At 47.7% G+C, this 26980-nt stretch overlaps 1 protein-coding gene across 3 annotated transcripts in view; it reads left to right on the top strand.

Moving 5' to 3' along the window:
* The first annotated feature begins 5110 nt into the window (after positions 1-5110).
* Positions 5111-26980, top strand: part of CLIP2 (CAP-Gly domain containing linker protein 2) — an 80647-nt gene continuing 58777 nt past the window's right edge. For 2 of the 3 annotated variants that reach the window (XM_075440115.1, XM_075440112.1), the window contains exons 1-2: positions 5443-5528; positions 21048-21269. In XM_075440115.1, the coding sequence (XP_075296230.1) occupies positions 21158-21269 (112 nt within the window). In that variant the 5' untranslated portion in view covers positions 5443-5528; positions 21048-21157. Of the gene's footprint in view, positions 5195-5442; positions 5529-21047; positions 21270-26980 lie in introns of those variants that run through there. The other variant, XM_075440113.1, reaches the window with a different exon arrangement.

Here is a 26980-nt window from a genome sequence, read left to right as displayed (position 1 = left end):
TAAAAAGAAACGCATGAACTGAGTGAAGGCCAAGAGGATAATGCCAAAGTGTGGCCACCTAGGTTCTGTGCCCAGCCGTGCTGCTACGTTAGAGTGGGCCTTGGGAAGATCAACTAATCCCTCCTAATTTCGATTCCCAAGTCTACAAAATATAGGTGACGTTTACTCAACTTTGAGGCCAGTAGGCATAAACGTCCTTTTATTAGTGCAAGCCTGGCAAAGTGCAACTGTTAATTGTCTTGATATTTAAAAAATGGACTAAGCACAGGACAGGCTGATCTTTAGTCTCAGTTCAGAGAAGCAACAAGCTTTAGGGCAACAACAAAGAAAATTAAAATAATTAGGCGGTAGTGTGCTGGGATGGGATGACTGCTTAGAACGGCTTATCCACTACTTAACCTCTGGTTTTTTGCCATGTTGTTCCCCATGTCCCCACAGGAACAAGATGTTATACTCATTAGTGCCAAATCTCCCTTCAGTCTCTCCAGGCTCTTATCCTCCTGTATTACTATCTCTTGGTCATGCTTAGTTGTAGATGTTCGACACTGAAGTATAGATGTCAACCAACATCTTTCTGCTTCTGCTGGATGGTCACAGATATGTTATTTTTTCTCTCCATGACTCATTTACTTAATCCTTAAAGAGGAGCTTCATCTTCAGATGAAAGATTGGCAATAATTTACTGACTTTAAAAAAAGAGCTATTCCAAGTTCTCCACTGCCAGTGTGATCTTGTGTAGGTCATTTTGAGAAAGATGGTATCAGAGGACAGAATTTCAGAAGGATGCTTAATATCTCTGAAAATCCACTTGCCTTTGGGCTCATGGATAGGGAACAGTCTTTGTGATGAAAATCACACTGTTTCTTCAACCATGCAATGTGGTCCATTTTACTGTGTTGCGTTTCTGTGCAGTGCCGTCCCACGTTCCTCGGAGTCATTGCTACTGCAGCAAGGAGGTTTACTTTAAAAACGTAAAACAACAGGAACTAGACTGTGCTAATGATTAAATTATACTGATGGTTGAAGTTTAAGTAACAGTTAATGCACTAATTTCAGTATAGGAAGTGTACTAAAAAAGCAGTAAGAGCTCCTCTTGATCTTTGTAATTAATGAGGACTGCCATGATCCTTCAACATATTTCCACCCACACTTTCTTTTATGTTAACGAGTGTGTAGGAACACACAGCAGTCAGCCTAGTAGAAAGCCTTCTTTCAGAGCACTTTCCATCACACTGTACAAGCCACGTGCACTCCACTGCAGGGTCCCGGAGCCAGATCCTGCCCCTGTGGGATCCTGGCCAACAGTTTAATTTCTTTCTGTGACACAGAACAAAGTGAGGCCTTCAGACAAGAATGTACCTAACATGCATGTCTGATCTACACCCAAAAAGCATCATCAGCTGTGCTGAGCATTTCTGGGAGGAAGATGAGTGGAATTCATATCCCTTAACTTTAATCATCTCATTTGGCCCAATTCTCAACTACCCCTGCAATTCATGGGTGGAAGCGGGCATTGTTAGAAAGCAGTTAATCCATTTTAGATGTCTGCAATATGATGAGGGGAATTGCACCCCAGTGCCTGTTTCTTGCACTCACTATATGGGAAGCCTAGACAGTTGGCTTGGGTATGGATGTCTGAAGATAGATGAGAGGTTTCTTTCACCTAGGGAGATACAGCGAATCTGCTGGCTATTAGAGGCTTTGCAGTGGCTCTTGGTTGGATAATGAATGCCTGAAAACATGGCGCTGCTTGGCTGAATCATTGAAACTGTGCGAGTTCGTAACAGTTTAAAAGCTGTTTACAAGAAGCTTCTGAACTTTAGTCTTGGCCTAGAATGGGTGAGGCCTAAAGCAGTAACTGATCCCCAAGAAGTAATGTCAGCAGCTCTGTGATCAAAGGAAAAAACCCAGCTTTTCTTTAAATCACTGCTTTAATCTTGTTTTCTTGCTGGATTTTTGTGCTCTGCCACCAAATGCAGCAGGCTATTTATAGAGTCAGCTTGAATGAATAGTAAGAACTTACGCTGTTGATGTGGCTGCATCTTTGAGATGATGGAAATCACGTAACTGAAAGTTGACAGTAATGAAGTTGCACAATATTTTCAAAAATATAGTTGTTTCTGCCACCACTCAGTTCCCGCAGTACGTTGGCAGGGCAAAGGGATATATTTGGCAGGGATTTCTAGGCATGTGGTAGGGAAAAGGCTAAAAAGATTCAACTCTGAAGCTTTTGTTGACTTCTGGGGTCCTGATGTCACCACTTCATGTGACCGACATATGCTCTCTGTAGCCTTCAAATGTAGCTGCCTTTGGGGAAGAACTGCAGGATCAGGGCTTTAGGAAGCGTAACCTGTTGGTACGTGACAAATCCAGTGTCTCATCAGCCCTTTGCAGAGAAGTGCTTCACCTCCTGCTGCTGGGTAATAAAATGGAAAGATACTTGAATGCTTTGGCCATTTCTTATCTGCTGGACTTACTCAAACAATATAGATAATGGCAAAACACCAAATGTTTGCTTGTTTTGTTTCCCTAGATGCATGTGTGAGTCTTTCCTTGTTTTTTACAATACTTTGTCTGTGTAATGCTTCAGCTTGTCAGCATAATTTAAAAGAAAACAGCTGTGAAGCTTTTTAGTGATCCCAACAGCTAATGCAAACACTCACCGAATCAGAATAATGCATCAGTCAAGTGGAGACAGTTTTGACTATCTGCAAGAAGCCATTTTTCAAAACAAAATATATATCATATCCATAAAATAGGAGGGTAGTATATAGCAAGAGGTTTATCGGGCAAATGTGATAGCCCAGAAATGTCGGCGATGGCATGCCAGCCTTCTGCACCTAAGGGTTTAATTGAAAGTCATGGCTTTGCTCACCTGTGTAAAATTAACGAGTTTGCATATATTCATAGGCTGAAACTTAAGGGTCTCCTGTGCTTCTCCGTGTCTGGGATCATCAGTGCAGGGTTGTTTGCCTGCACGCAGCCCCTGTGAATAAATAAAGGGTTACTGGGAAATAGCAGTGCCGCTCTACAGAGTGATGGGATTTCTACATTTATTTTCATCCTGAAGCTTTGTCTGTGAAAAGCAGGTATGACAAAAGCTGAGGGATGTTTTTGTGGGAGAGCACTTGATGGCAAAGACATAAATTCAAGTCTATGGGTACTTCAGCCACATCTCTGTGAGTCCTCTGGCCCCAGGTGATCCTTCCTTCTCTCCCTGGAAATTCCCCTGAGAAAGTTTAGTCGAAGAGGCAGATTTGTCAAAATGATTCATGGAAACGACTTAAGAGCTGTGAAATTCTTCCAGCTTCATCTTATGAAAGCCAGTGGGCTCGATTCTCCTCTTGGTTTTGCGTCAGCGTTGCAGAAGGCAGGAGCGTGAGGGAAACCTGACTGCGTGGTGCAGGTCTGGCTGCTCTTCAGGGAGCGTGCAGTGCCTGGCACCACGGCCCGGATCGCAGGGCAACCTGAGTCGCTGCTACAGAAAATACAACAGTCATTACAATATATGACTGTTTGCACACGGAGCCCTTGGGACCACTAAGTTCTAAAGAAGAAAACAAATGCGCTTGTAAAATTCAAGACTTCTGCTGCTGAAAGGGAGAAGCAATGAGAACCGTGCCAGCTCGCAATGCCGCGTGCCAGTCCTCGGCCCCTGTCCCGCGGCAGCACGAGACTGAAGAGGGGAAATGGCACTGAGCCGCTGCGCGTACCACAGGCTGTCGCCAGGCAAAACACAACCCCAGGCTTGCTGACCTCCTTTGTCATAGTGTAGACACAGGGCTGTAAATTAAACGTTTATATGGAAGTTTTTGTCATGAGAACAAATCAATGTGTGTAAGGTACAGCGTAAAATTGTGCAATTGATCAAAAATGAGAAGGTTTAACTTCTGAGCAATACCTGATTTGAAATCCTACCCTGAAGCACCTGAAACATTAAAGAGGATTTTTTTTTTTTCCAAACTGCTTTAAATTTACACTCCTCCGTAGAAAATGCATGGCTGCATGTAAAGCTTCTCAGTAGTCTCTCTGGAACTCCCAAAGGGAGGTCACCGTCATCGTGGCATCACCATTTTGAAAAGGAAAGAAACTCAGACCCGAGGATACGAACTGGCAGAGCTGGCAAAGCAGGGGTGAGGCTGGGCGGAGAGGCGAGACCTCCTGTTGGAGTCCAGAGCCTGATTCAGTAGGCACCTTCTCGTCTCGCTCTTCTCCTGGTGACACACTGTCTCCCTAGGCAACTACGGATTAGAGAGGAGACTCAAAATCTTGTATCCAGAACCGCAAAGCAATGACTTGAGCTTGGATGTAGGGAAAATAGCGGGGAAAAACAGTGAACTAGCAGTTGAAGCAGAGGCGTTGGAGTCAGGTGCTTCGGCTTCTATTTTTGACTCGGACCCGCCATTTCACTGCGCTTCGGCAAGATGGAGAATGAGGATGGATGCTTGCGGCTGCCTCGTGGGGCTGGGCTGTCGTCCTGAGGCCACGGCTGTCAGATGTCGTGTTGCAGGCGATGCTCCGTTGAGCTCCGCTTGGTTCTTCTCTGCTTTGCTGCCCACCTCTCTGTCTCTGGCATCCCTGCTGGACTGTCCTGGGCCCATGTGTGGGGTGTGGAGCAGGGCCACAGCACCACATTTTGGGACTGTTGCTGGGTGGGACGCTCCTCTGCCACCGCGTGGCCTGGGGCCTTCCAGCCCAGCGACCGACGTGCACGATCCCTGCCCACTGCGGGACGGGGGGGTCTGCGAGCTCGTAAGGTGCATTGACTGGAGCTGTGGCCCTTGCCCAAAGCACTCCCACTCCTGTCTGAACTAAAGGTGCGATCGGAGGGCACAGGCGACAGAGATGTCCCTGCACCATTCTGTCCCCATCCAGTGTCAGCCCAGGCACGGCTCTGGGGGTTAGCAGCAGAGGGGTGGTGAGGGACCAGTGACCATCACCAGCTCAGCCCACCCTTCCTGGCTGCTTTCAATGAAGGAGTGTCCAAGCCTGCAGGTGCTCTCTCTTTGCTGCGTTCCCCACAAAACCCCTGGTAATTAGGGCTCTTTTTTTCTAGGAAGCACCGCCAACCCCTCCTGCCCTTCTCGAATCCATCCTATTCGCTACCACATAAATTCAGGTGTGCTTTGAGTGCTTTCCAGAGACCAGCCCCACAGCCGCGAGGAAAGGAGGCCGCACCTCAGCTCAGCAAAAGGTGAACTTCGAGATTATTTCATTTTTTACGGAACGAGTGCGAGGGGCCGCCTTTCCGCCCTCCCACCCGGTTTCCGGCGGCGCCGGGGCCCGGCAACCAGGAGGATTTCGGCGCGGGGCGGCCCCTTTGTTCGCGCGGGCCGTAGCGCCCGCCCGTGCCCTGCGCAGCGCCCCGCAGGCGGTGGCCGGGAGGAGCCAGGCAGCCGGCCCCGCCCCCTCGCCCCGCCCCGCTCCCGCCCGCCGGGCCCCGCCGCGCAGGGAGGGGCCGGGGCCGCCTGCCCGAGGCTGCAGCCGGCGGCGGCGCGGACGGGTCCCGCTCCCGGCGGGTGCCAGAGGTGAGGGGCGCCTGGGGGGGGAGGCTCTGCCACCCGCAGCAAAGGAACAGGCGAGATGCAGCCGGTGCGGCGGCTGCGGGGCTGTCAGCGCCGCGCTCCGCCGCCCGCTCTCCTTGCGGGAGGCTCGGCCGCGGCGAAGCATTGTCCTTGGTCGGGGGTGGGGGGGAAGGCACCGGCCCCATGGCGGGCTGCGCCTTGTGCCAGCAGGGACGGTGCTCCCGCCGCCTCCCAGCCCCGAGGCCGGGCGGGAGTGGGGCACCGACCCACCGGGGGCGAGTGCGGGGCCCGGGCCGGTGGTGAGGGGCGGTCGCACTCGCTGGCCAGCGGCTGGGGCCCGGTGCCGGGGGGATGGAGGTGGGGTGGGTGCCACCGTCAGCTGCTCGGGGCCGGGCGCGTTTCGGCTCTGAGACGGGAGGAGGATTTTCTTTTGTCTGCGGGAAGCCGGACCGCTTGCCGGGCTGGGTCTCCGCGCTGGGTTTTTGTTCTGTCACGATCCAGCTATCGGCACGCTGCGGGGTTCGAAGGGTTGGTTTGTCTGCAGCAAGGAGATGCGCGTCTGCGGGAGGCCCGGCGGGGTCGGGCTGCTGGCGTTCACCTGGGCGGATGGAGCGGGTCTCTGCCCCGCGCCTGTCCTGGTGCGAACCGGCAGAGTCTCTTTGGAAGCACCCAGGGATGGAGGCAGAGGACGCGTTGTTATCTCCGGAGCATCCAGGCAGGCTGCCGCGGCGTTTGGGAAGTGCCGGGAGACAAAGCACTGTGTCAGCACCGACTTATTTGCTGCTCTGTTGAGCGTCAGTCTGGTAGGCCTGCAAACCCTGTCTCAGGAGCTCATCCTGCTGGAATGGATGTCAAGTTTCACCAGCCCATCCCTTACTGTTGGCAAGAAGCATCTCCTCGAGGGTGACTTGCAATCGGAGAGGAACTGGTCTGTGAGCAGACAGAGATTCGGGGTGCCTTGTTGGCCTCTGCCTTGCCCTGCGCTAGGCAGCTTGTCTCGACCCAGCCGTGCTCCAAGAGCCCCGTTAATCAGCACGTGTCAGTCCCGGCCTGTCCTTGCTGCGCAGGTGATGCTGCAGACGCGGTGCAGCTGCCTGTTCTTAAACTTGGGGCTGGGATTTGGCATTGTAAGAACTTACCTGCCTGCTGTTATAGCCTGCCAGGGCTACGAAGGAGAGAGTCTGCATCAAGCAGCTGTGTTCTCACAAAAAGGTGTCACAGTGCCTGCCGGAAATCAGAGAGCCTAGGACTTCAAAGGCTCAGGTCTGAGACAAGCCACAGCTTAAAACATTAGCACCAGCCATTACGGGCGTGTTGGAGAGAAGCTGTGCTGGAACCAGTCTGTTATCTCAGGAGCACTCGCGTGTGGGGCCTGTCTTCAATTAAGGGAAAACCTGTGTGTTTCAGGGGATGCTTTTAAGATCCCATGAAAAAACAGGGGATGCTTTTAAGATAAGTATGGACTGGATTATCTGCTGGGGCCGGGGGTTGGTATGTGCTCCTCTTCTGCTTGGCTTCTTGCTGCCTCCAGCCTTGCAGGCTGCCGTAATTTACTCCAGCAAGTAGCGGTTCCTGGTACGTTTCCTCTTTCTCCCTACTTGTGCTTTTGCTCTGGCAGAAGATATGATGAGGAACCCAGAGGGGGATTGTCCAGTGTCAAGGGATGGCAGCTATGTAAGGGTAAGATGCCAGTTTTTCTTCCCTTGTGTTATTGGGTGGGAAAAATGGGTAAGGGCACAGACTCCACCTCCTGATTGAGGTTTCTGGTTTTATTTATGAAAATGCCTCATCTATCCATGCAACTCAGGGAGATGAATAAGTTGTGGGGGAGGAGATGAAGGAGAGGGGAATGTCCTAATTCTGGTGATGACAAAAGGCAATATATAAAGCAAATTCCATCCCCCAGATGTATGGTGTCGGTACCACTTTGCAGAGTGTATACAATGCATGGAAGGTTTATGTACTGACTTCTAAAGCCCTGGGAAAGCCCGGGAACAGGTAGCTATACCTGAACGTGACTTGTTGCTAACCTACGTTAGACGTTGGTATGGAATTATGTACAGAGATATCTGTAGGTATTTATAGAGACATCTAATTTTTTAAATAAATACCTCCTATCAGTATCTTGTGACCTGTTTTCCCCTTCCATCTCCTACGGAGTCTGAGCACAAGAATGACCAAGGAAGTTGCTGACATGGGGTGAGAAACCGTGTTTTCTGCTGCTTTGTCGCTGAGTTAAAGACAGCCAGTGATTTCTTACTGTTGTTCTTTTGTCACTGTTCTCATGATATTTACAACAGAATTTTGGGTCTTGTTTGCCTGAGAGAGCACCCTGACCGATAGCACTGGTAATGCTGAACCCCAGCCAGACTGGGGCTTTGTTGTGCTGGTCGGTGTTCTGGAACAACCAAATTAGATAAGTTGCTGAATAAAGATGACAAACTGTCCAAGATCACTCAAGAAGCCTGAGTTAGAGAAAGGAATTGGCCTTAGTGTTCCTGAGTCCTACTCTAATCCTGCCTTCTCCATGCAGCCATCCTTCCCGGCCTGCATGAAAGCTGTCGTCTCTCTGTCTGATGCTGACAGAGAAACAGAGAAGTCTGCTGGGGTGTTGATGCACAAAGTCTCTTTCTGCTGTACCACCACGTTCTGGGAGCATTACTGCGGAGAGGACCCCATGTGCTTCATTTGTCTCTAGTACTCTTGTTGAACTGCGATGCTAAACAGGACAAAGCAAATTCAGTTTCCTCATAGCTGGATTTAATTTCTTGCTCTTGTGTGATTATGCAGTAGCTCTTGCTGTAGCTACCAGTGGAAAAGTGACTTCATTGCATGTGACTCTGAGTCTGGCACCTGAAACTGATACTTAATGGCATTCCCGAAATAATCCTAAAGAAACCCCATTAAGAAAAAAAACCCAACAAACAAGCAATAATTCTTCGTCAGACTTCTTAGAAATCATTCCCATGCAGTGGCATGTTTTTTGTTATCTCCTAAATGAGTGAAACTGTCTCTAAAATAGCCATGGTTGTTTCAGATGCAGCATAAGCAAAGAAGGGTCTGTGGAGAAATAGAACCAAGCATTGTCATATTTCGGTATCACAGTTTGTTGGTTTTTTTTTTTTTACTTCAGTGTAATAGAATCATATACAATGCTGCCTTCAACAGGCACTGGAGCTAGGTGGTACTTTCCTCTCGGTGATTTATGTTTGTTATGCTGCTGTTTACCTGCCTGGAGAGTCGCAGGGAAATGTGGTTACAGACTAGCGAAATGCCCTGCTGCGGGTTCTGAGCCAGCCATGAAGTCCCCATGTCCCCATCCCCGTCTGTGCTGAAGCACAAAGGGAATCTGGAGTTCGTGTGGTTTGTTTTGAGAGTTAATGTTCTGAACTCTGAGGTTAACTCCCTTGATAGCTCCATTTGTGCCTGGGAAAGCCAAACGGTTATTTTTGAAAAGTATTCATCCTCTGTGTCTATAAACACTTCAGAAAGACTTCCCAAATCCTTTGATGTGTTGGATATTCAGAGAGACAGGGATGTCTAATAGACTTGGGCAACTGTTCATCTCTGACACTGTTTTTGAATAATCTTGGGAAAAATCTTTTCCTTCTCTGTTTCTCCCAGGTATAAAATGGGTGTTGCAGTTCTGACCTCCTTTGAGGTCTGTGAATGAAATGCTCTGTGCATGCTGGATGTTTGGGTCTTTGAACTCTTTAAGCACTTTATGGTGCTTTTTAATCCCTCTTCTGTGCTCCCCCACAAAGTTCCTTTAAGAAGATAATGCAAATAAAGTTGTATTGCTTGTGCCAGAGCTCTTGGTCAAAATTAATCCCATTTTATTTTGGTGAATAACGTAGTGTGGTAAAGGCTGCATCAATGCTGGTTGCACTGAAAAGACTTCACAAAAATGTGGGGTGGCAGAAACTTCAAGAGGTCATCTGATCCGTCTGGCTGTTCCAGGTTAGGTCCATCTTCATCTCTGTCATTTAAGGGAGAGGTCTGAAGATTTTTTAAAAATTTATTTTAAAGAATAGCATGGGCAGTGAGGGAGTTTCTACAGCCTCTCTGGACAGTCTAGCTCAGTTTGAACTGAGGTTGTGGTTAGAACGGGGTAGTGTGCATCTTCCGCTTGGTTTTGTTGTCATTGTCACTTTGTGTGTCTGCCTGCCATTGTACAAAGGTGTTTCATTGACAAAACCAGCACAATTTCTTTTGCACCACATCCTGTGGAGGAGCAGAGGAAGGCTTCCAAACCGAGACACCAGCATCTGGCATAGTCACTAACAAAGGCTTTCTCTGGCTGGTCTGTTCTTTTTCTTCCTTTGACATATTCCTCCCCCCTTTATCTGTTGCATCATGCTCTGAAAACTTCTGTGTCCACCAATTAGTGCTGGGAACTCTTCAGTAATCCTGAGAGGCACGAAAGGCAGCTGCCTGTTGAAACTTTCCCATCCCTTGCAAATGCTCCCGTTCGTGACCTGCAGGCGCGTCCCCTGGACGCAGAGGCTGTCCTGGCTGGGGAACAAACCTCCTTAGGAAGAGAGGCCTCCCCTGGGAGAAGTGGAGAGGCACTTACGAGATGTGTTTAACGGGCTGTTTAGCCTCATATTTGGCTGTTGTGCATTGTGTGCTGAACTACCTCAGTGGCTCCTGTCAGCCCTCTGCATGAAGCCTGTCCTGGTGATTAAAGTCTGCTCCTTAGCTATATTTAGCGTGTAGCTATTTGTTTTATAACTGAGATCCTTACCATGCAAACTGGAGTAGGTCAGTCTGCAACCTTGAATAAGTGCTTTTTTTTTGTCCTCTGGACTTCTGTTTCCCAGCTGGTAAGTTTGGGGCGTTCTAGCTGATGGCCAATCCATCAGCCATTCCTAATGGAGATTTAATGATGGGCAGTATGGCACAAAAAGGCAGGCTCGTGTAGAATATGCTGCTGAGGTAGAGGGAGCTGATGTTTTGCCTTACGCTGTTCATCTTTTACGTGTCTGTTTATGTAGGCTTTTACTGGGATCTATGCGGTAGCTTTTTGAACTTGCTGTATCTCTCCCATAGGAAAAATGTATGTTTGTATGTGTATGTATATTTATATATATTTCTAGTAAATGATACTGGCAATAGCAGTGCCTCCTGCAAGCTTTGTCTTGATGTCTCTGAAGCATCTGCAAGCACTTTTTCCCCTTTTATCTCTGAATCCCCCCGAAGCACATTGGCTGGACAGTAGGAAGGTGGGGGAGCACTTCCAGCACACGGACGTTGAAATGTCAGAGTCAGATGGTGCTTTTGGGTGATCATATGGTTCGGGCTTATGGAGCACTGTGATACACGCTGCATTGGGGTGCCAGAAACATTGATTGCCATTGTTAGAAGAAGTGACAATTTGGTTTTTGCTCTTTATTTTTGGTTAAAACGGGACCAGTCTGCATTAGAGACGTCATGCCAGCACTCTGCATTGTAATGTACTTGGGCTGCTGCTCGTAACCGCTCTATGCTTGCTTGGCTAGATGAAATTATATCTTGATCTCTGTACAAAATCAGGATTGTGGTCTTGCCTGCATTAGAGGGGAGATTAATGACACTTGTGGTATTGAAACAACCCCTTTCTGTAAGAAGTGAAGGAGCTGCTGGGGACACGTGGTGGCTCTGCGCAGCTCTGACTGGAACATGTAGTGCTGCCGTGCTTTGGGAGCGCGGTGGGCTGACCCAGCTGTCCTGCCTACCTGCACGCAGGCCGGGTTCACCCTGTCAGCATCACTCTTGCCTCTAGAGAGACGAAACATGAAATCCCATTTTAGCACCAATCCATCTAGCCAGGTCTGTTCCTTTTGGCTGCCGGCATCTATACATCCAGCACTGCTGTGTGCGCGCTTCCCAGTGGCATGGTAGCGTGTGGATGGAAACGCTGATTAAAACCAGGCTGTGGAGCAGTACAGCTCTTGTGAGGTCTCCGTGGCTGCTGGAGGGGGCTGGGACTGACAGCCCTTCCCAGATGTACGCAGCCTCTCTTGTCCTAGCCAGCCCAGCAGTTCCTGCTGGAGCACGGGCAGCACATCAAGCATGTTCAGTCTCCACACCTGCTTTGCAGTCTGGCTCTGTAGGGTGGTGGTTTCTGTTTTCACCCCCTAGAAACAGTAATCTCGAACCTCCTCTGATATACCATAGTAGGTAGCCATGCTATGGTGCTGGGTGGTTGGTGCCTAGAGGCTTTGAGCCGGGAGCTGCTTCTCTACACGTGGTGCAATCCCAAGTAAACGACAGCCTCTCCCAGGCAGATGGTAAGGTGTGGGTGAAAGGAACCGCAAGGCAGGAGGGGATAACGTAACAGTGTTGATGGATAAGATCCAATTTGATATAACTTGCCAAAATGATGATGTTTTTGGTTGTTGATAGGGACGTAGTGTGAATAAGAGACATGTTCCTTCTTGCACTGTAAGGTTTGTGAGCTGTCTAAACTCCTGTTTTTTCTAAGCACCTTTGTACTGGGGTTGAACGCATCCTGGCCAAAAGCAAACTCTCTGGATTGCTGACCTCCCTGCCTCCACCACTGGTTATGGTGAGATTTGTGGAGATCTGTCAGCGTTGGCTGAGGTCTGGGGAAACTGCCGTGTTTATAACGAGGCTCAGGAGAAGGCAGCAATTAGCGCACATAGCCCAGGGGTCAGCTGAGTGTGTTCCATCCCTCTGATCGTTTTTGATCATGATGGTCTGTATCTCCTTTTCAGTTTGCCTCTTGTTGCATCTCAGCTTACTCTTAACAGTCAGAATGTAAAGATGGGTTAGTTATTCTTTCAACTTTTGGGAATAGTTGCTTTGTTTGAAAGAATGAGATGATGTTAGCTCACGGTATTTGGCACAGAGTTTGTCCAAGGCCTGGTGAGACGTCGCCTGGGATGCAGCATGCGTTTTGGGTTGCCCGTGTCTAAAATGGGCTGAATTCAAGTGATGGAGGTCTCCTAAGATGAACCAGGAGATGGTGAGTCTGCTATCTCGGGACCTCTCAGAGGAGAGCTTTGCTTGTTCAAAAGAACATCGTGAAGGCGGAGAAAGGGCAAAGCTGTCTCATGGGGGCTGGACACCATGGGAGAGTGTCAGAGCTGTGCAAAGGGCAGAGCAGGTACGTGGGCAGAAGGTTGGCTGGGATGAATCTGGGCTGGCAGCTGGTGGGGGGATCCTAGCCAGCAGAGGCTGAAACTACGACTGCAGAACTGCAGGAATAAAAAACCTTGCAAGGTAGCTTTATAACTAAACGGAAGGGGTTGCATCAAGTGCGGGGCAGGCCCTTGCTTTCCTGTATCCCTGACGGAAGTTTCAGCAGCTTGTGGAGAGGCAGGGGTAATTTTCCCTCGATGTGACATTGTTTGCACTGGCGCTCTTCCGAAGGGGGTTCTGTACCAGGCACTACACCTGCAGCATCCCAGGGCAAGGCTTTGCTCTTGTTCCTGCTGTGATGACCAGGTCTCCCCTGCCTACCAAATTACGCTAAATGTGTGACTGCGTGAACATGGGGTCTTGTCTTGGTGCGCTTGAGAGTGTGCGTGGAGACATTGGGCAGCATTAGGGGAGCGCAGTGCAGGTTGCAGTGGCAAGCCCAGTGTGTCCCGTGGTATCCTCAATTACACCAAGAAACATGTTGCATTCCACTCCTGTTTTCTTTGCTATCTTTTAACCAAATCATCTGCAAGTTTAAGCTCGTACAACTGCGCTACCATCAGACAGGCTGTCATAACACTGCACGGAAAATGAAAACAGAATTCCGAGTTTCAAAAAACTTCGATGTGCAAAGAGAGAGAGAAGAAACTAGTGAGACCAGTTGTTCCCTATGTTTTGCTCTTTGTTGCTCCGGCCTTTCAGTTACAGTCTACAAACCAGGGCTGGCCTGTGAAGAAGTCTTCATTGCAGGTGCAGGTTTTAATTTTAAAGCTGCACTAAATCAAGCAGCCAAAAGCCGGGAAATTCTAAAAGTTTAGATCCTGCTGCAGCTCTGTGCAGGGTGTGTAGCACAACTGAATTACTGTATAGCTCATATTTAATTAAATAGTTTCTCCAGTAGTAAAATACCAAGCCGTTATAACAGAATACACTTATCGAGTGTCGTTGCCTTTCCTGCACTCTGCCTCCTCTTCTCGTGTTTCCTTTCCAGATACTGCTTATGACGAGTAACACTTTCTGTGAGCAGGAAACTTGGATGTTGTCAAAGCAGCTTGAATTGCAGAGAAACCTTTCATGGAGTAGAATAGCCATTGGATCAAGTCCAAATTGTCCTGGAGGACAGCAGTTCTGAAGTCTTCATGTAGAGTCTGTTCCCTTCCCATGTGAGCCGTGCGATTTTGGTGTCATGCCCCTAGAGATTTCTGTAGGGTCACTGTCCCCTGCCTCCAGGGCTCAACTCCAGGGAGCAGGAGCTCATTTAGCAGCAAGACCATCCCCAGGATTTTTCCCACAAATCAGAGATAGTTTTGCTCTGCAATTAGTGCAGAATTGTTGCTGTCTCCTGTGTCAGTCTTCAGTAGGCGTTTTGCCAGCATGGGGAGTGTGAGCTCATCAGCATGCCCGTAATTACTCTCCAGATTGTGTATGATGACTTCCTTGAATGTTCTTTGTTTGTTGTTTTTTTTTTTCCCCTCACTTTGCCTCAGGTTTTGCATTGTGGTTTTTAGTTAGAGTGCAATGGGATGTTTTTGCACATTCTGCCTTTAATAACAATTGTTTTGTAGTTAAATCACAGGGTGATTAGTCTATCACGGTGGTTAGAACTAGCTTAAAAAAAAAAAAATCTCAGTTTTTAAATAAAAGGCCTCTAGGTTTCCCCTTTGCATTCTGTGCTAATTATTACAAAACTTGAGCGAGAAAGAAGACTAAACACCGGCGTTTTTAGAGGTTAACAGCCTTTCAGACACATAAGGGAGGCTACATAGTAACAACAGAGCTTCATGGCTGAAGAACCTGTGTGAATTCAACTGCAAGGAAGAAAAAAATCCTGGTGGCTGCTGGAGGGTACCAGGATCTGCTGGTTTACCTGTGTGGAACTGAAGGTGATGTGCTCCTTTCATTCCTGTGGTACTCTGCCTCCGTTCCGTCTGTGGGAGAAGGAAAGGTTTTCTTGGGAGAGGACTCTGAGCCTTATTAAGAATGAGCGTCTCTTATTTCCTCTATACTTCAATTAATTGAGAGGATTTAATCCTAATCTGCCATGTGCTGCAGAAATAGGTTTCTGATTGCTTGTCAGAAGGAGTAACTAGACAAAGAAGTGAGAAGGCGATGGTATGATTACCTTGGATCGGATGGAACATCTTAAGGAATTAAAAGATAAAATTGCCCTTTCTTCTCAGCATAATCTCTGTCTCGATTAGCAAAGCTGCAGTTTGGCTTTATCAGATCTTGTCCTTACGTTGATCGGATTCATTTCCTGTCCCTTCCGCAGGAGTCTGAGCGGTTTGGGCCTGGCCTTTGGATTTTCATTTCAAGGCAAATGAAATGTCTTTGCTGCATGGCCAGTGTGGTGGTGTCAGGAGCCTGGGGCACAAAACCTTTGCCTGTGCTTGCCACTGGCATGTGGTCGGTTGAGCAGTAAGGTGTTCTAGAGTCACAACTCTGAGATGGAGCTTTGTTGCCCGAGAATCTCGTTTTCCCGGAGCAGGGAAGGTGCAGAAAAGCTTGGAAATATGAAGTGGATGCAACCAAATGCTCAGAAACAAGAAATGAAATCACTTTACATAACTTGAAAAAAAAAAAATCAGTATCTTTAGGCCAGTAAAGGATTTGTATAAGGAGGAATAAATGAATACCAGAGTTGGCATGGAAAGCTTTTTGCCTTTATTCTGTGTGCTTGGTGCTGAAGTGAGTGAAGAGCTCCTCCAGCAATCAGTGGACCAAAGTCTGCTCTAGCGGTTTGTTTTCAGGGAGATGTTGGGCTCCAGGTATTGTTTTCAGCGTTTTTGGTGCCCGATGCTGCAGGTTTCTGCAAGCAGTAATGCTTTTTTCAGTGGAAGATTCTGAATGCCTTGCCTAAGGTGTCGTGGTGGGTAAACACTTCTTGCGTCGAGATCCATCCAGAAGCAAGTGAGAGTGAACTGTGGGAACGGGCAGTCGTGTGTCTGTGGGGAACAGGGGTGGTTCTTGGGGCCGTGCCAACATGAGTTCACTCTTGTCTGGAGTTCCAGAGGTTGCTGAATGACAGAGGCTGGGGGACCAAACCCAGAAGCCTGCTCGAGGCTCTGTACTCTCTCAGATAGAGCCAGAGCATGAGCAGAAAATGAAGTTCCTGGTTCTGCATTTAACTCTCCTGAACATGCGTGCAAAGGATGTGTGGAAGCCAAAGCGCTGTTGGACCTTCCTCAGCTGCATGTTGTGCAGCAGCATGGGGGGGTTGTTTTTCTTTCCTATAGAGGACGGGGATTTACCTTGCAGGTGTAAAATGCACTTTGCATTATGCTGTGTGGAGTCGCTGTTATTACTTTGTCAGAGCAGCTGCAGACAGAATTCCTGGTCTTTCCAAACTGTGTCTTTATTATTAATGCAAGAGTCTGTGCAGATTCAGCCGCACCACCACATCTTAGGACAGCTCTGAAAATGGCTGAAGCTCTCCTTGCATTCTCTCCACTTGCAGACGTGCTCCCATAGGGCTGCATCCCAAACCCTGCTGTTCCTTGTCCTTAGTATGAACGTGAGGAAAGCCGGCATAGTGTTTGAAATGATGGCACAAATTATTATTTCTCGAAAGATTATCTTAGATGGGAGTAGGTAAAAACAAAGACTTTGTGTACACCTTTCCCTATCCAAATAGTTGTCTTTGAAGTCACTGGTTATTTGCATGAGTCAAGATTGTTTTAAAAAAATGAAGTGCTTTACTGCTTATCTGCATTGTCTTTATCATTAAGCTTCCATGCAACATGATACCCTTGATTTCCTTCAGTCTGATAACTAGATACTGTTATTTATCATTTTTAATGGGCCCTTGTCCTGAAAAGGTGTGTGCATGACTGACTGCAAGCTTCAAATTTATTTTCTGACATGTGGATTTCTAAATTTAGAAAATTAGAAACCTAAATTTTGGTATTAACTTTTTTTTGGCTATATGTTTAATTTTAAAACATAAGTAGTTATTTCCCCACAAAATATTCCATACACACAACTGTTACAGTAGTGCTCAGATACAGCCAGTCGAAATTCCACTTGGGTCTGCATTCACAGCAGAGTCCCCAGGCCTTGCCTAGGGTGTCGTGGTGGGTGAACACTTCTTGCGTCGAGATCCATCCAGAAGGAAGCAGCAGGCACAGGATGGGATTCAGGCCAACTCAGTCTGGTGTCTGGAAACGTGCTTCTGCGTCTTGCAGTTGTTTCACTCGATCTGTGGAGGTGAACAGACCCTTGGATGGGCATGTCCCCATGAGGGCTTTCTTCTGGGGAGTGTGCTGAATGGGGGGGGTCTTCTTTGTTGCTTATGTCTGTCTCGAATGGGATGGTATTCCAAGTGGCAAGCAAGTACCGACGTGCCTTGTGGAGAGTAGAAGGGGTGGATGACGCAGAGAAATTTGTGGATAGCCATATTGCCAGGACTGCCAAAGGATTCCTTGTTTTGTGTCTTTCCTCTACAACATTTGAGAAATTATTGAAGTCTAAGCACCTCCAATTGTTTCTTTGGTTTCAATGTGTGCTGTTCTGATGCCTGGCCAGCGTTGTGGAGACTTGCGTATCCAAATATATTGCTCCTGGCAAAGGTGTTTTTTGGATGTACATCTGTGCTTAGTTGAGAACTGTTCCCCTTTTTGAATCTGAGCCTGGATGACTCAGATCCAGCTGTCCCCTTTTCTGACGGAAAGATGGAGAACAGACTGTTTTGGTCATTTGAAGCAGGCTTTCATATTGTGCATTCCTGGGATGTTTTTCTTGGTTGTGGGAACAGACAGAACCATTCATCCCAGTATGAAAAGATTGCAGGGAGAATCTAGCAGAGATCTAGAAAATCCTTGTAATCTGCATCATCTTGGACAAGGAAGAAAAAACAAAAGCTGAGCTGGTGGCCCCGGATTATCCACAGTGGCAAATAGGGTTTTTTTACAGTGTATCTGGAGAAAGTCATGTTTCCATGAAGTTATACACAAGGGCAAAGCTTACAGCTTGTACAGGGACTACAGAGGCTAGGAGAGAGACAATCGCTTACGTTTCTTAGGCCACATGTGGCATCGTACTTGCCTGTGTTCAGCGTTTGCTGCTGGAAACAGATTTTTCAGAAGGGCTCTGTTCCTAGGGCCTGTTGGGATGCCGAAGGTACCGTACAGGAGCTCAGGGCAAGTTGTTATCTCTAATGGAGCAGAGCAGTGCCCTGTGGAGATGCTGGCCTGTGTCCCAGGCTGAGGATATTTCTGCAGCACAAAAGCTGCATCATTGGCTTGCGAGCTAACATGGGACTTGGATGGCTGAGGGCAGCATTGCTCTGGGTGGTGAAGGTGACCTAATGGTGTAATCTGGAAGAGCTCCGTGCTTGGTGTTCAGAGCTTCTTAAAAATCTGCCCATATGTGTTTTTTTTTTTATGTTGATGTTGGGGAGAAACTAGTGACAGAGGAGGGGTATCTGTCCCTAGCAGCAGGCATAGACTCCTTTAAAAATGTCCCAGACATTTATTTTCGTGTATAAATTTCTAACAAGCTGCATTTATAGTACAGTTTACTCAAGTTCATCCTCGTTTCCCTGTGATAATGAGTGCGCAGGTACATACTGAGGCAGTCGCCCCTGTTTCCTGGCTTTGGTCGGTCTGCAGCTCTTGGAGATGAGAATGAACTTTAGATACGCAAGTTAGCCCCTGCCAGACTTTCCTGTGGGCACACACTGGGTATCTGGGTGTGATGCAGGGTGGACTTCAGAGGATTTTTAATCTGATGTGTGGCGTGGAGCCCCAGTGAGCATGGCCGTGAACTAGTTGTGGTGATTGTATTTCAGGATAAAAAAAGCTATCTGTTTGGAGGGCAGCTTAATTAGCAGCCTGTGGAGTTCACTTGTTTTTCAGGATTATTATGTTGAAAGCAAAAGTGTTTGTATAAAGGTTTCTGGCAGAAGTCTTTATCCAGTGGGAATGCACTTCCTCTTGTTTCTCTCCCCCTGCATAAAAAGATAATCCAGTTATCCTGAGAAGGAGGAGAAGATCACAGTGTGCTGTGACTTGTGCAGCCAACTGATCTCAGGGACAATGAGTAGCAGAGGGAGAGTGAACTGAAGTTCCCCGTCTCTTCACAGATGAGCAGCAAAATAGAGGAACAGACTAAATTCGCTGTCTCCTGAAAGTTTGTGTGGTTCTGGCTGCCAAGTTAGGGATCCAGAGAGGCTCCCCTTAACAGAGGCCTGAAAAACTGCAAAATACTTTTATTCTTCTGGCACCCTTTCCTGCTTAAATTCTTCTCTACTGCTGTTTTATCTTTCCCCTGTGTCCTTTTATCCTTCCCCCATCCGTGTTCCTGGTTCTGGATTCAACCGGCCATCCTGTTTTATCTGGAAGAACCTGCATCCCCAGCTTGCTTAACCGCAAGTGCAGCATCCAACCTTGCAAACAGAGGTGGGACCGGGCGAGGAGGTGTGTAAATCTAGGAGTAAAGGCGTACGGCGAAGAGAGCAAACCTTGAGGTTGAAGGTGATGGATGTGGGAGGAGATCTCTTGGTAAAGTACATCACCTGCCAGCAGAAGTGCTAGGAATCAAGTTGCTCTGTAAAATCAAAGCTAGCCCTGGGCAAAATGTGTCATAGGAGATGGAGTGGGTGGGAGAGAGATGTCTGATGGCTTGACAGGTAGGAGGAATCAGGCTGATCAGTGTTTCTCACCTCCAGATTCTGTTACTTGTCTCCCTATTTTATGTTAAGTAGAGCTGGAAACTGCAGCCTCCTGTCCAGCTCTGTGACAGCGCCTGGTCCTTGCTGGCTGTGTTGCAGGAAGGCTGTTTTCTCTTTCTCAACACCAACTGCTTGCTCTTGTCCATTGTTCCTGCTGCTGGTGATGTGATCCGAGCATCTCGCTTCTCATCAACAGCCCTGACTTCTGTGTAAGCTGAATGCTCCCCAGCTGGTGCTGTCTGCTGGTGCCTGAACCCACCCTGGGTCTTCAACATGCTTTGTGGGGGGCTTGGGGAAGAGATGGGGCTTGGTCCCTTGGGTTTTCGCTCGGGCTCGCTCCCCAGGCTGTCTCTGCTGAGCCCTCCTTGCTTTGTCTCTCTAAGCCGGTGTGGGGTGACTGACTCTTACTGCTGAAACACTCTTTGGTGGCTCAGATATTTGTGAGTCCTCAGGAATACAGTTTTTTGAACTCTCCTTGTGGTTTTTCCTCCTCTGTCTGCTTGCAGCTTTCCCTGGAGCCCTGCCAGCCCTCCCCTTGCTCTGACCCAGCCTGTGTTGAAATCCTTACTCATGCCTTAATCACTTCCCGTCCCCACTATTGCAATTCCCCGCTCGCAGCATCTGTAAATCTTTACTGTGTTAATTCTCCGGAGTGCTGCCTCCTTCCTCAGCCCGGGAAGCAGGTCTGGGTGTCCCCCAGCTTCTGGCTGGTCCTTGCTTTGCTCTCTTTGCAATTCCCTTTGCCATTATGTTGGCCTTGTCCCTGGCTCACGCTGCTGCCACCTTCTTCCCTCTGCATCCCAGCCTGCGCAGTCAGCCAGCCTTAGCTTCCTTTTGGCTGATCGTCTCACATTTTTTGATTGTTTTTCTTTATCCATTAGGAATGTTTTTACATATTTTTTTTTTAAAGCAACTTAGTAATTTCCTTTATTCTTCTTTTCTTGTCGTAAACCTTTTTGCTTGAGGAGTTGTGTGCTCATTGATGCAATGTGCTTGCGAGGAGTTTGGAGGTTTTATTCTGTTTGCTTACCAGGAAGGGAACAGCTTAGAGAAGGGTTATGTGACTTCACTGACGAGTAGTTGGTAAGAGTCATGCTTCGATTTCTGACAGTTTTTTCAGTGTTACTGGAAATCCATGGGGTCAGATGACCTTTTTCTGTGACAAGGTTTTGGATTCATTCTTAATTGAAGGGAACTGAGAGCCCCATCTTGGACACTGGCCTCTTCCTCCTCCTGTGAATTTGGAGAGGCTGCCCTGAAGTCTTGTGAAAATGGGGACCATGCAACAGAGGTCTAGTGCTGGAGGTCGTTAGGGTGCCTTTGGTAAGGGCTCTGACGGTGCCTCCACAGAGCAGCAGGACTGGGTTGTGGCTGATGCACGAGCTGACACTTTAGAATTTAAAACCAGTCAACAATTTTAGTCACTCAAATCCTAAAGTGATTTGAATTTTTCGTTTGGTGGTTCTGGGAGGCTTCAGCTTTGGTCCAGGACTCCAGGGTTCAAGTGAGACTGCAAGACTGGGGAAAAGAATGTAGCATTAGGATGGGAAGTGAAGGAAATTATCACCCTTGTTTAACAGGAGAAGAAATGAAAGATTCTGAGCCTCCTAAGCATGCAAGCAGGAACGGGGCACTGCTTTCTGGGAGCCTGTTCAGTGCTTTCCCAGCCGTTCTCTGTCTGATTTCTGTGTGCTCTGCTCTCCCAGGTCTGTGACGATGGAAGAAGAGATCCAGCATCAAGAAGCCTGAACAGTGATACCAGGACAGCTTTTTGAGACACTGGCGATACAAGCCTGAGATACAGCAGACAGCAAGCATGCTGAAGCCAAGTGGACTTAAAATCCCCGGCAGGGCTGGGAAGCACTCCAGCCCGGTGGGACGGGCATCAGGGACCACTGCAGCTACTGTCACCACTGGTTCAAAAGAAGGTAAGGACTTGATTCAGCAGGGGCATGAGCTGACTCAGGTGGTCACCTGGCTGAAAGGCAAATGCCTAGTGGTGCCAGTGTTCAGTAGGACGTGAAATTCCCTGTCTGTAGACAGATTGGTCGTGACCATGGATCAAAACAAGTGTAATGGGGTGAGTAAATGGCCTCTCTCTCCCAAGCAACAGGCAGGTTGGGGAGTGGGGGAGGCAGATGGATCCTCTGGTGTTTGGGCTGACAGAGAGGTGCTGCCTCCTGTTTTGCTTGTTTGTGTGTATGTACACCTGTACAGACACTAACATTTGAAGAGCTGGTAATAATTAGGCAGATGGGAACCTCCCCACGACCCTCTTAAACACTGTCCTTTGCTTCTGGCCTGTGATAATGCAAGAGTAAGAACCGGGCATGTAAGGTGATTTGCCCTGTGCTCAGATTAGTGCCTTTGAACAGAATCATTTGAAGCACTGGGATTTGAATAACGACTTACCTAGATATGCATACACATGCTTTACTGTCCGTTGATCTATACCCAGTGTATACATAAGATATACAGACTGCCTTTATTCGGTATAATGAACACTTCAAAAGCGCTGGAGGTGTGTTTTGCCTAGGACTCCTTTTTCTGGCTTCTTTGACTGCTGGGGGTTTTTTATTAGATATAACTTAGCAAATATTCAAGGTGCAAGTTTTGTATGTAATGTTTTTCATGTCACTTGGTTAAAGAAAAGGCTTTCCTCTTGGTTCTGGAGAAAAGCATCAGGATGAGGTATATCCTGTCAATCACTTGTACATTCAGTATATTGTGCTTCCCTTTTGAGAATGTTGCTGGTTGGTTCTTAAGATCTGTCAACCTCTTGTCCCAGAATAATTCAGGCCCCTGCCACATGCCTGGTTACTTTCCTCTGTGTTTCATTCCCAAAAATATACAGTGTGTGACAGAAACAGGAAAGCCTTATGCTTGTCAGATGACATTTTTGCTACAGGGGATAATACTGGACAAGAATTGCTTTAGCCTGCTGTGACAAATTAGTCTCTGATAATGATACTGCATAAATGAGAGTCACCAGACAGTGCTGTGTGTTGTCAGAGTAATGCAGAAGTGTTAGTTGTTTAAATGAAACAAACAAAAAAAAACCATTTCTGTGAAGTTTCTGTTGTGCTGGAGCACGTGTCCTTGTCCCACGAGCACCCCCCGTTGAGAGCGTGGTGCTGGCACGACTTCTGCACAGGACTTCCACGCCAAGACCCCCCTTGCTGCTGAGCAACCCTGGCTCTGCTCTGTTACTACGTGTCAGGGCTCTGCTTTTCTCACAGATTGCTTCATCTGAGCTTTCTCTTCTGTCAGTGACTTATAGCATATATATCATCTCTGCCACCTTGTAAATTCTTTCCTTCAACACTGTTGTGAAAGCCATGGGTTTGACTTGCTTTTTGCACATGTGCAAGGTCTTGCTTGAGGGGCCAGTCACTGCATGAGACATTGGGCTGAATTCCAGACCCTGCAGTGTAATACAGCATTGTAGGGAGCGGAGCGGCACTGCTCTTCCTCGGCTGAGGACTTGGCCCTAGATGTAGAGCTAAATGTTGGAATTGCACTCTTCTGTGTTGGGTTTTAATATTGGAAAGACTAATTTCTTAATTTAGTATCCAAATCAAAGATACTGAAGCCTCCTTATATCTGTTTTCTAGAGGGAAGCCCAAACTGACAAAGGAAATTCTTAGGATAAGTTTATATGTTTGGTTGTTTATTTTGAAGTTATTCCATAGAACCATTTTGTATTTCCACCGTGTTTCTCCTAGTGCCTAGCTGTGATTGAGAAATGAACTTGAAGAGCTCCAGTGAAATGACTATGTAGCTGCCAGTTGTGAACCTCTCAAGGTGCTTCGTGCTGGATTTGTAATTGTAGTGTGGTGTGGAGTTATTTTCAGTTGGTTTTTATCACTTCAAAAAAACCAAAACCCAAAATGAGAGAAAAGAACCGAGGGCTGTCTTCCCCTCAGAGGCTTTGCACAGAGGCGTCTCAGCAAACACAGTCGATGCATCTGTTGCGGTATGAAAGAGTTTTAGTCAGCACGGGGGTCTGAGGCAGGCGTTCAGCTGAATGCAGTGCTTGTTTGCTGGAGCTCCTTTGTGCCTTGTTCAGCTCCAGCCATCCATCACTGCGAGATGTGCAGCAAAGCTGGCTGAGCACAGGCAGAATCTGCACCAAATGGAGTTTGACCTTTGCCTGAGAACTTCTGAAATGAGTTGTATTCCTGGAAAAACGTGTGTATGGAGAAGGGGAGAGGTCTCGGGGTGGTGGGTTGGTACTGTGCAAGCACAGTGCCGTGAGCTGCGCCGCTGCTCCTTTGCCTCTCGGGACGGCTTTCGGGAGCTGCGGAGCTGCTGGAGCAGTCACAGCACAGAGCCGTTCCTACATGGAAGGTGAGAACTGTTTACCCAGCATGTAAACTGCGATAGGGCTTATAGCATCATCTTTGACGTCATCTGTAGCATCATCTTCTTGCTCTGTGTCCTGCACAAGTGCATGGTCTGCCTATGCATGGTCTGCACCTGCTCTTCCTCCCACAGATCTCTCAAAGGCCTGGCCACCCCCTCATTGCCTGCTGCTCCTCTCCTGTCCAATGATAATCTGAAGCGGTGAGCAAAGTGTGCACCCCAAAATCCTGTTGACTTGCCTACGTGCCCCTCTTTGAGAGCGACAGAGTCTGTGCTGGTTGTGGGGCCCAGCCACAGCACAGACAATCGTGAAATTCAGCCTTTGGCAGGGAAAAACTCCAAGAGAAAATAGTCTTTTTCCTGTCAAAGTGGTTTAATGCTGTTTCAGAGCCCAGTGTCCACATTATTAAAACCCTAATCACATCGGGCACTGACGTAAACTTTGAGGATGCCTGCAGCCAAAGGATCTGGTGGTAGATGGCTGTGGAGACAGAATTTAATTACCTTCCCGGAGATCAGTCAGGTCTGAGCCACAGGAGGGTGATGGAGCTTTGCCCCAGCCTCGCACTTCTGTCTTGCTAACCTGCATTACTCAGCCTCTGGCCGCGGAGTGCATCGCTGCTGTTCACTCACGGCAGTACTGGTAACCTGGCTCTGTCAAGAGGAGGTGACGATGTGCCGGCCTGAGGGCTGTTGGATCTGCTAGTGTGCAGTCAGCACTGAGTGCTTTCCCCAGTGTCACAGCACCGGAGCCTTTCCAGTGCGCAGAGGGACAATGGCAGAGATAGAGAGGCTGAAAACAATTTTCTTTTGCGTGTTCAATGTCAATATTGCAAAGGGAGTTTTCTGCTTTTCTTCCCTCTGCTGTCACTGTCCAGGAAAGTGCCTTCATGTGATGTATTGGTGTCTGCTGGGATGGAAGGATCCTCTAAAGATACCAAGCTTTACATCAGGTCTGAAAAAGTTGCATGAAGGAGGCTGTGTGCGAGGCATTTGAGAAGCCCTGCAGAAACCATGACTTACGCCGTGCTGTCTTTGAACCTTTGCGTGGGCTCTGTGAACGGTGTCTCTGCGCTGGAAGTGCTGCCTGGGAGATGGTCAGGGCTTGCCTGACTCCAGGGCCATCTGAGCGTACTGGATTTTTCTGAACTGATGTATTGCCTCCGCAGTTGCCTGCCTATTGCCAGAAATTCCAAAAGAGACTTCTCAGTTTTCTTCGGCATTTGGTGAACCACCTGAGCCCTGCAGCTTGATGGAAGAAAACCAGTGTGGTTTGGACTACAAAATACAGAGCTGCAACACTGTTCTCAATAATTTGCTACCTTGGGGGAAGACAGAAATCTCAAAAGCTCGAAATACAGTTGCAAAAGGAAACCATAAATCTAAGAAAGTGCAGAATTAAACTGTAACAATGTACAGTCTGTTGGCTCTGAGCTGTCTCTTGGCTCCAGTAGCCTGGGGCTGGCTCAGAAAGACCACACATCGAGGTTGCACCTTCCAGACTGGGTGTCAAAAGAAGGTGCTCGTTCTCCAGTTGTACCTGTGAGTTGTCAGAGAGCCGTTAGATGCAAACGAATTTCAAAAAGCTTCACACTTTCTTCTTCCTGCCTTCCCATAAGCTGATCAGTCCTGTCTGCAAAACTCCAAGTAGATGTACTTTCCTTTATTCTTAGTCTGGATGCATAAAGATGCTTTGATCTCTTCCTTCTCTTTTCCCCAGCACTCTGTTCATATTCTTTTGTAGAAAGTCAAGTGTCTCTCATCCATCTCTCGTCTCTTCATTTCCTGGGCAATGGAGACGTACCCTGTTAAACATTTCCACGTGCTCTTGACAACTCACATCTTGTGTAACAGAAGATTGACGCAGATGTAAGATGCTGTGTCTGCATGTATAGATAATTTCACAATTCATGGCTGTAGGTTTCTATAGTGACCAAATAGGATGTGGTTGTAGCATGTGTGACAAGCTGGCTTAGTATATCAGAGTTATTTCTCCTGAAAACTTATTTGGAGCCCCTGTTTCCCACCAGCTCACGTAGCATCCTCTTTGAACTTTCCTACAGTGGAGAGTTATTGTGTTGCCTACTTGAGCTGGTGCTTTCAAAAGACCCATGAGGTATCAGGGCTTTTTGTAGTGGTATTCTGGGTTAGGTGCATTGGCTTGTTGTGGGTGGGAGCTTTTTTTGTGAAGGAGAGCTGAAACGGTTGTTTCCACTTCAAGTCAGTGGGGGACTGCACCTGACATGGATTCTTGGAAAACATTAGCCTTACTGAGTGGTGTTCACATCAGCTATCCCCGGCCCCCCCCCCCCCCCCTTCTTTCCAATAGAGCTGGAACAGTGGAAAAAATAAGTTCTGCTGCTTTGTTGTAACTCTTTCCCTTAAAACCAGACTGAGAATTCATCTCTGGCTGTCTCAGGAGAGGATTTCCCACAAATGTGTTGGCTTATTTCCCGTGCTTGAAGTAAAGAAATTTACTGCTCTCAACCCCATGTGCAAGAGAGGTTTCTGTGCAGAAGGTGTGGGTCACGGGTAAAGGGCTCAATACAGCGTTCGGATTTCTTGTTACTTACAGAGCTCATATGTCTTGGTTTCTTTCCCACCCTCCTCTTGGAGAAGCCTGCTTTAGCCTGCAGTTGCAAGACAGAGAGAGAATGGAGGCTGTGATGAATGGGTCCCCACAGCCTTTCCAGCTGGTGGAACAGGTGAAAGCCGCTGGGAGGGGAAGCGTTCACATTTCAGAGTGGTTTTTGTCTGCTCGGAGCAGCACCGGAGTAACTTGGTTGGAGGAGAAAGCCTTGCCTTTCATACTGCATTTTGCTGTCAGCTGGCTCTGGTGTTCATTTGCACTGCTTTTTATGGTCCTTAAATCTTATCTCCAGCTAAAGAATTCTGGCAAAAGGGGGAGAAAAAAAGGAAAATTAGTATTTACAGATGGAGCTGGGCAACTCTGGGATTTCAGCACTGGAGGCAAAAAAGCCCAAACCTGTTAAATTTTCTGTGAGACTTAAACACATGCAGTCTGAATCCAGCCTAGAACTTGAATTTTACAGATGGATACTGCCTTTCTAAATAGGCAGGTGCAAGTATCTGAGACATGAATGTCATATTTGGGCATGGCTATGAGTAACAAAACCATTTTTCAGCTGGTGCCCAGTTTTATTGCCAAAAAAAATATACTTTGATAGCTAAACTATACAGCATTGGCAGGAGCCTGGGAATGCCTTCTCATTTTCATGTGAGTGTACGTACATAATTTTTGGTGAAAAATAAA

The sequence above is a fragment of the Opisthocomus hoazin genome, chromosome 20, assembly GCF_030867145.1.
Source record: "Opisthocomus hoazin isolate bOpiHoa1 chromosome 20, bOpiHoa1.hap1, whole genome shotgun sequence".
In the NCBI taxonomy this organism is placed as follows: domain Eukaryota; kingdom Metazoa; phylum Chordata; class Aves; order Opisthocomiformes; family Opisthocomidae; genus Opisthocomus; species Opisthocomus hoazin.
This window is presented reverse-complemented; position numbering and strand designations above follow the sequence as displayed.